Here is an 8,194-nt window from a genome sequence, read left to right on the forward strand (position 1 = left end):
GGGGAAAGCTGAGCTTAAAGAAAGAGTCAGCTTAGAGAGAGTTGAGAAAGGGAGAGTGGTAGAGAGAGAGAGAGGGGGGATGAAGCTCCAAGAGAAAGAGAACTCAGACACCGCATACAAACAGACTGCATCATCACATTGCCGTACGATCATTTCTATGCAATTGTTGCAATCTATGCATGACATCACCACAATCAGAATCACACAACATGGAAGTGTTATTATCTTCCAGCCACGTGTCAGGTGTGTGTAACAGGCTACATCCCACAACGGTATTATAAATCAAATCACCAATAGCAATATAATACTTAAAACATGATAGGTAACACTTTATTTGACACCCAGAGTCATAACAGGTTATGACAAGGTCATAATATGTAATAACAGCTGACATAACTTGTCATAACCTGGTATAATATGATCATAACACTGTCATAATAAAACGTATATAGACCTGTTGTGTTATTTTATGGCTGGTTATGACACATACACAAGAGTGTCAAAACCCACAAAACCTTCCATTATACCATATGCTACTTGTCAAGTGTTTTTATGCTATATATACAGTACAGTACCAGTCAAACATTTGGACACACGTACTCATTCAAGGGTTTTTCTTTATTTTTACATTGTAGAATAATAGTGAAGACGTCAAAACTATGAAATGCCAAATATGAATCATGTAGTAACCAAAAAAAGTGTTCAAAAAAATCTAAATATATTTATATTTGAGATTCTTCAAAGTAGCCACCCTTTGCCTTGATGACAGCTTTGCACACTCTTGGCATTCTCTCGACCACCTTCACCTGGAATGCTTTTCAAAGAGTCTTGAATGAGTTCCCACATATGCTGAGCACTTATTGGCTGCCTTTCCTTCACTCTGCAGTCCAACTCATCCCAAACCATCTCAATTGGGTTGAGGTTGGGTGATTGTGGAGTCCAGGTCATCTGATGCAGCACTCATCACTATCCTTCTTGCTCAAATAGCCCTTACACAGCCTGGAGGAGTGTTGGGTTATTGTCCTGCTGAAAAACAAAATGATAGACCCACTAAGTGCAAAGCAGATGGGATGGGGTATTGCTGCAGAATGCTGTGGTAGCCATGCTGGTTAAGTATGCCTTGCATTCTAAAGAAATCACTTACAGTGTCACCTGCAAAGCACCCCCAACACCATCACACCTCCTCCTCCATGCTTCACGATGGGGACCACACATGCAAAGATCATCAATCCACCTACTCTGCATCCCACAAAGACCAAAAATCGCAAATTTGGACTCATTAGACCAAAGGACAGATTTCCACCGGTCTAATGTCCATTGCTCGTATTTCTTGGCCCAAGCAAGTCTCTTCTTCTTATTGGTGTCCTTTAGTAGTGGTTTCTTTGCAGCAATTGAACCATGAAGGCCTGATTCACGCAGTGTCCTCTGAACAGTTGACATTGAGATGTGTCTGTTACTTGAACTCTGTGAAGCATTTATTTGGGCTGCAATCTGGGGTGCAGTTAACTCTAATGAACTTATCCTCTTATCCTATCCACTTTCTTGTGGCGATCCTCATTATAGCCAGTTTCATCATAGCACTTGATGGTTTTTGCGACTGCACTTGAAGAAACTTTCAAAGTTCTTGAAATATTCCGGATTGTTGTTTCTCTTTGCTTATTTGAGCTGTTCTTGCCATAATATTGTGGACTTGGTCTTTTACCAAATAGGGCTATCTTCTGTATACCCCCCTAACTTGTCACAACATAACTCTCTTAAACTCATTAAGAAGGAAAGAAATTACACAAATGAACTTTTAACAAGGCACACCTGTTCATTGAAATGTATTCCAGTGACTACCTCATGAAGCTGGTTGAGAGAATGCCAAGTGTGCAAAGCTGTCTTCATGGAATAGGGTGGCTACTTTGAAGAATCTCAAATATAAAATATATTTGGATTTGTTTAACACTTTTTTGTTGACTACATGATTGCATATGTGTCTTTTCATAGTTTTGATCTTCACTAGTATTCTACAATGTAGAAATTTGTAAAAAAAAAATAAAAAAAATAAAGAAAAACTCTTGAATGAGTAGGTGTATCCAAACTTTTGACTGGTACTGTATATATATTTATTTATTAACGTTGTTAAATTATTATTGTAATTGCACACACATTGATGTCAGACATGCACCTACCCCAATGATCTGTTGTTGACAGGGATGAATGCAGGAGCAGATTTCAGGAGCAGGACAAGACACCCTCTTTTGGACTGATGACTGATATAAGGGCCTGTAAGTGATAGTCTTATCTGGCTTATATGACAATGATGGTCATAATGCTTCTTGACTTTGTCATAAAGTGTATTGTCTTAGTCTATGTAAAGTGACACAGGATGGTCATAATGCTTCATGACAGTGTCATGAAGTGTATTGTCTTAGTCCATGTAAAGTGACACAGGATGGTCATAATGCTTCATGACAGAGTCATAAAGTGTATTGTCTTAGTCCATGTAAAGTGACACAGGATGGTCATAATGCTTCATGACAGAGTCATAAAGTGTATTGTCTTAGTCCATGTAAAGTGACACAGGATGGTCATAATGCTTCATGACAGAGTCATAAAGTGTATTGTCTTAGTCCATGTAAAGTGACACAGGATGTTCATAATGCTTCTTGACAGAGTCATAAAGTGTATTTTCTACAAGTTATTTAAAATATGATGAAAAACATAACTGTAAAGAATTCATTAACAACAAAAACAAATGATATAATAGACAAACTTTCAAATGAAAGGAAACTTGTTGGCAGGAAAAAAAACAATTTGAATAAATGTAGGTTTTCACACTCTTATATAGGCGTCATAACCAGCCATAAAAAAACACAATATATGTCACAACAGGTGTAAATATATGGGTCATGACAGTGGGTGTTAAGTGAAGCGTTACCACATAAATGTATAAACATCCTAAACTTTGATCTTGTAGTTTTTCAAGTAAATGTATCGACCTGTCAAAAAATGTCTTGATGCTTCCCATAAACACATAGTTGAAAGCTCTTGTTCGACAGATGAGCTGCAGCGGTGCGGCTCGCCTACCATTGAAATGATTGGACTTCCACCGGAACGCATACAGTTTACCGCAGTTTGTTTGCACAAGGCTAGAGAGAGAAACAGGGCTTTGTGGGAGGGGGACGAGGGGGAGGGACCACCAAGGGAGAGATCTCTGACTGAAAAGGAGAAAGAATCAAAGCAGAGCAGAGCAGAGCGAGAGAGAGAAAAGAGGGCTGCTGGTAATTAGAATGCTTTACTAAGACGGCATCAAACATTTCAGTGCACTGAGACTGGGAGGGATAATTGTCTCCTTTAAATAGAGGAAAACCAAGCGACACTCTGAACCAGGTGCTCTCTGTGGTGCTGAAGAAGAACTAACCACAGCCTGTGTAAGGCTCTGCCACTAACACGCCTGGTGCTGTCCATGGTGCTGAAGAAGAACTAACCACAGCCTGTGTAAGGCTCTGCCACTAACACGCCTGGTGCTGTCCATGGTGCTGAAAAGAAAGTACCACAAAACTTGGAATATGAACAGCCACACTGCCAATGTTATTTGCCTGGTGTGGTAAATAATTGTGCATGCTAAGAAACCGTCCATGCTGCTGAACCACCACGAATAAGCATGGTGCTATTCATGGACCTGAAAAGCACCATGAAACTTGGAACATGGACCAGTCACACTGTCTGCCATTTACCTACTGTGGAAAATAATTGTGCACATGTTAAGAGGCACTGGAAGTTGGTGGATTGCTAAGTAATTCATTTGATTGACATGTGAAGGCTGGTTGATAAGGAGACTCACTCGGGATGTGGAGCTCCGGTCTTGGTGAGAAGCGTCAGGACAAAGAACATGAAGATGACAAAGACAGCCAGGCCCACCCAGAAGCCTATCACGATGGAGTCTGCAACACAACAAGACTTGATTGACGGCTCAAATATTTTTTTTTAGTTCCAATGTATAGTAGGTCATTATATCTACAGCATGACAAAAACAACATTATTTTAAGCACAATGAGATGGAGAGGAGGGGGAGAGAGAGAGGGGAAGGCTATGAAAATGTATTATGTCTCGACGGGGTGACATTGATTGGTGTATGTTATTGTAGAGGAAAAATAAAGTTATTGATTGTGTATGTGTCTAATGTTAAAAGGCTGACACACATACAGGCCTAAACAAGGAACCCCCTTACTCACACTCAGCACTGACATGCTTATACTACTCTGCAGGGTTTACAGTCCAAGTCAGTCCCCCCCCCTCTCTCTATATAGCTCTCATAAACCACACACACCCTCTACCTATTTGTCATTATGAAGAATATCTGCTATACTTAACTTTAACTTCTAGCCAGAAATATGAATGTGATGCAATGAGCCATGACAATTCTCACGTATAAATACATGCACACATGATTTAAACACACTTCTACAATAAAGTCATGCATGCGTAACGCAGAGAAGATGGGCGAAAGGGGCGGAGGGGCAGCACAGGACTGTAAACTGAGATCCTGTATTTACATCGGTGCGCTTTCAGTCCCTCGAACGAAACAGGCTCATCATCGTCGTAATATTCATACGTCCACTTGTAGTCCGGGTCCGGAGCGTTTCCGCCTGACAGATTTGAGTGGTTAAACTCAGACATCTCCAAATAGATCCAAGAGCGCAGGCGGACTAAAGAAAAACAAAAAAGGCGAACGTTAAGTGAGACAGTTTTAATCCCCAACACCAATAAAATAAAATAAATCTAGCGAAGTAGGCGAAGATTTCTGGAATTGACTCTCCGTTCAATAACACGGTTATTATATGAGGCATACTAAACTTCACCACACGCAGCTATGTGCTTACATTGTGCGCTCTGTCTCTCTCTCTCTGGATTCGGAAGGAGGGTGCGCCTGTCCATTGACATCATCTTGAATTGCTTTCGGACTCGTGCGTTTGGCTTGGATGCGCAGAGCAATAATGAGTTGGAGGACGGTGAAATGGAGAGCGGTAGGTAGGATATGTGGCCTACACTTTTTTAGAAAAAAAGGACTGCGATGTGGAGTGATCTTATCCATCAATGAAAATATTTATGCAAAGGCACTAGTTGCTTTAAAGATGTTCTGGATCTGTGTTTTGGAATACTGTCAATAATCCATCATGTTCAAAGGTCAAACATATGCTATTTTATTGTCACGAAGCCAGAGTGAAATTAAAGCAGCAGAATCCAGGCTATTACTCATCTATTGTTCAGCAGTTAATTAATCAGTGGATGTTTGAAAGGGATGATTTCAGAAGAGACATTTAATTCATCACTATTTGTTTATCATTGTCTTATTTAGGGAATAAATATTCCCCAGGCAGTGAAGTGCATCAATTCAGTTCATCAATACACTATACAAGCAAGGGCTTTTGGAGATATTAAGCTGAATACGTTGAGCTGAAAATGGAACAATCACTTTAACATTGGTGTAGGCCTATCATTGAAGCGCATGTAAAAGATGCAAACAAAAAATACAATTTGAAAAAGATCAATGTTGAAGAAAATATGTTTACACTGGGTGAACTCACATTGCATTTACAGTAAGATAGCAATTTTCATTTTGAATGCTGAACCATAATGGCCTTGGGCTGATCATTATAGTACATTCTTAACCCAGGGGCAACTTGTCCATGCCTCTAGAGGGTCAAGACTAAAGAGAAATCCCTATGTCTGAAATGATAAACAGCCTACATAAGCAACTTCTCAAAGATAATTAGGAGACATTTATCAAAGCAGCCACATATAAAAACAGTTACGTAAGAAATGCACCACTTATTTTTTAAATTAGGAATCCAATGTGCCATTTGTTTATTTCTGTGTTTACGTGACTAATGCTACTACTTTTTGGAAAATGTGTTGTATAAGTAGGCAACATGAAGGATACTTAGTAAATGATCCGGTCCCCTTTTAGAGTTCAAATATGCCAGCAGATTATAGACTATATCTGCCTAACACGGCTATACTGGCTATTCTGTATGTGTGTAACCCTGTGTGATCTGCTGTGTGAATGGCAGGTCAGGTGTGCTATTCTATTGAGTCATCCTTCCAGACCTGCAGGCCAGTGTTTAGCTCTTATTAATCAGAGCTCAGGGAACAGAACACACACACACACACACACACACACACACACACACACACACACACACACACACACACACACACACACACACACACTCTGCTACAGCTAGGACCACAGAACAACAGTACCATATAATTGTACAATGCACCAGGGAAATGGATCTCGTAGGTAAGCCCTGAGCTGAATATTTAATTAGATTCACAAAGAAATGGTGTGTTACATCACTAGTTATAGACTACTCTGTTATCCATGCTAGTTAAATATGACCTTCAGGAGAACACATGTGGATCAGGGTTTTCAGGGCCGTTCTGATACTCTTTCATGACCAATAGCACATAGAGAATGATTGCACTGTAGGTGGCCGAGTAACCATTCGGACCTCTCCCTCTCATTATATGATTCTGGGTTTTGTTGTATCTGATACAATCAGTGTTTGATTGCTGATCCACAGGCGTCATCAGCCCAGTCCACCTCTCACTCGACTTTTCAACTCCTATCCAGGAACGCCCTGAACATGGTGCGTTGACAGTAATTGGCCAAATCACTGCCCACCTGTGGATGGCTTCCAGCTCGGTGCAGATCTTTTCTACCATAATAACCAGAAAAAGGCCTTTTCAGCAGCACTTGCTAGGTGCTATAGCGCATATCTTCTGTCCTTTTCTTTGATGCCCAGAGCGGAAAGCAGTCTCCATGTTGATTAGGCAGGGAAGCCATGCCAGCCGACTTCAACTGGGTAAACCCAGACACTCCATACCTTCCCTCGCATCTTATCTGCCAGGAAGTCATACTTTTGCTTCTTGTGCTGGTATGCTTCCACACACCTCTCTGTGAGTTCCACAGTCACCAGCTTTTTCTCCTTCACCGCCCATTTGATGATGTCTGGATGGTGGTGAAAACCATGTCAGGGATGAAAATCAGCTTTCTGTCTAGGTCAGCACGCATCTACCACGATCTTGTATCTCCCACATTCTGGCTTGTTCCAGAATGCCGTCTTTCCTGGGTGTGGCTACTTCTGCTTCCCGTGGCCTGACTAAGTTGATGTGGTGGCCTTTGTTGGTGGGAGTCCTATTTTTCCTCTGTTGATTCTTGAGGATCATGGCCAGTTCCCTTAACTTGGTCGTGTCTCAATCTGAATTTGCCTAGGGAGAGGGCAAGAGTGCACTATGTTAAAACATTCTCCATGGTGCCAAGTTTGTTGCAGAAAGAGTTTGGGTTTTCAGCGAGGCCCCACCTGTGTAAGTTAGTGAGGGACGGGAGCACGTCATAGACAGATCTGAACAGGAACAGGATTCTGTCAGGATCCATCCTCCACAGCTCACCCAAAGAGACTCCAGGCTCCCAACTTCACTGCTTTGGCCCTTCTCTGATCCTTCATTTTTCTGTCTTCCTGCTGCACCAGGTGCCTCCTTTCAGTGGTGTTGGCTTTGGCCCAGCATGTGGTCTTCGTTGTTTCAAGGCCCTGTCTATATCGGCAGATATTCCCCTCTTTTTGCCAGCAGCACACCACCTTGCATCCCACTGCTGGCTTGTCTCTGAAGCTAAGCAGGGTTGGTCCTGGCTGCTCCCTGGATGGAAGACCAGATGCTGGTGGAAGTGGTGTTGGAGTGCCAGTACGAGGCACTTTTTCCTCTTGTCTATTAAAATATCCTAATGTCTCAGGGCAGTGATTGGGGACATTGCCCTGTGTAGGGTGCCGTCTTTCGGATGGGACGTTAATCAAGTGTCCTGACTCACTAAAGATCCCATGGCACTCATTGTAAGAGAAGGGGTGTTAACCCCGGTGTCCTGGGTAAATTCCCAATCTGGCCCTCATACCATCATGGCCACCTAATCATCCCCAGCTTCCAATTGGCTCATTCATCCCCCTCCTCTCCCCACTAACTATTCCCCAGGTCATTGCTGTAAATGAGAATGTGTGTTCAGTCAACATACCTGGTAAAATAAGGGTTCAAAAAAAATACTACACAAATGTCACCGTGCTTCAGCCTGTTTGTCGGCTTTGGTGGCAGACCACTTTCTTTGTGTCCTGAACTCAATAATGGCCCCTTGTATCTTCAGGTCTTTGGAGTC

The 8,194-nt window shown here is 41.9% G+C and overlaps 1 protein-coding gene across 1 annotated transcript in view; it reads right to left on the reverse strand.

Annotated features, from left to right (window-relative positions):
- LOC135519717 (melanocortin-2 receptor accessory protein 2A-like) overlaps positions 1–4,665 on the reverse strand; it is a 20,356-nt gene extending 15,691 nt beyond the window's left edge. Inside the window, exons 1-2 of the mRNA XM_064944947.1 lie at positions 4,542–4,665; positions 3,830–3,929 (exon numbers count right to left, since the gene is read on the reverse strand). Coding sequence (XP_064801019.1) covers positions 3,830–3,929; positions 4,542–4,665 — 224 coding nt within the window. The remainder of the gene's footprint in view (positions 1–3,829; positions 3,930–4,541) is intronic.
- Between the last annotated feature and the right edge of the window lie 3,529 nt (positions 4,666–8,194).

Source organism: Oncorhynchus masou, chromosome 29 (assembly GCF_036934945.1).
Source record: "Oncorhynchus masou masou isolate Uvic2021 chromosome 29, UVic_Omas_1.1, whole genome shotgun sequence".
Lineage (NCBI taxonomy): Eukaryota > Metazoa > Chordata > Actinopteri > Salmoniformes > Salmonidae > Oncorhynchus > Oncorhynchus masou.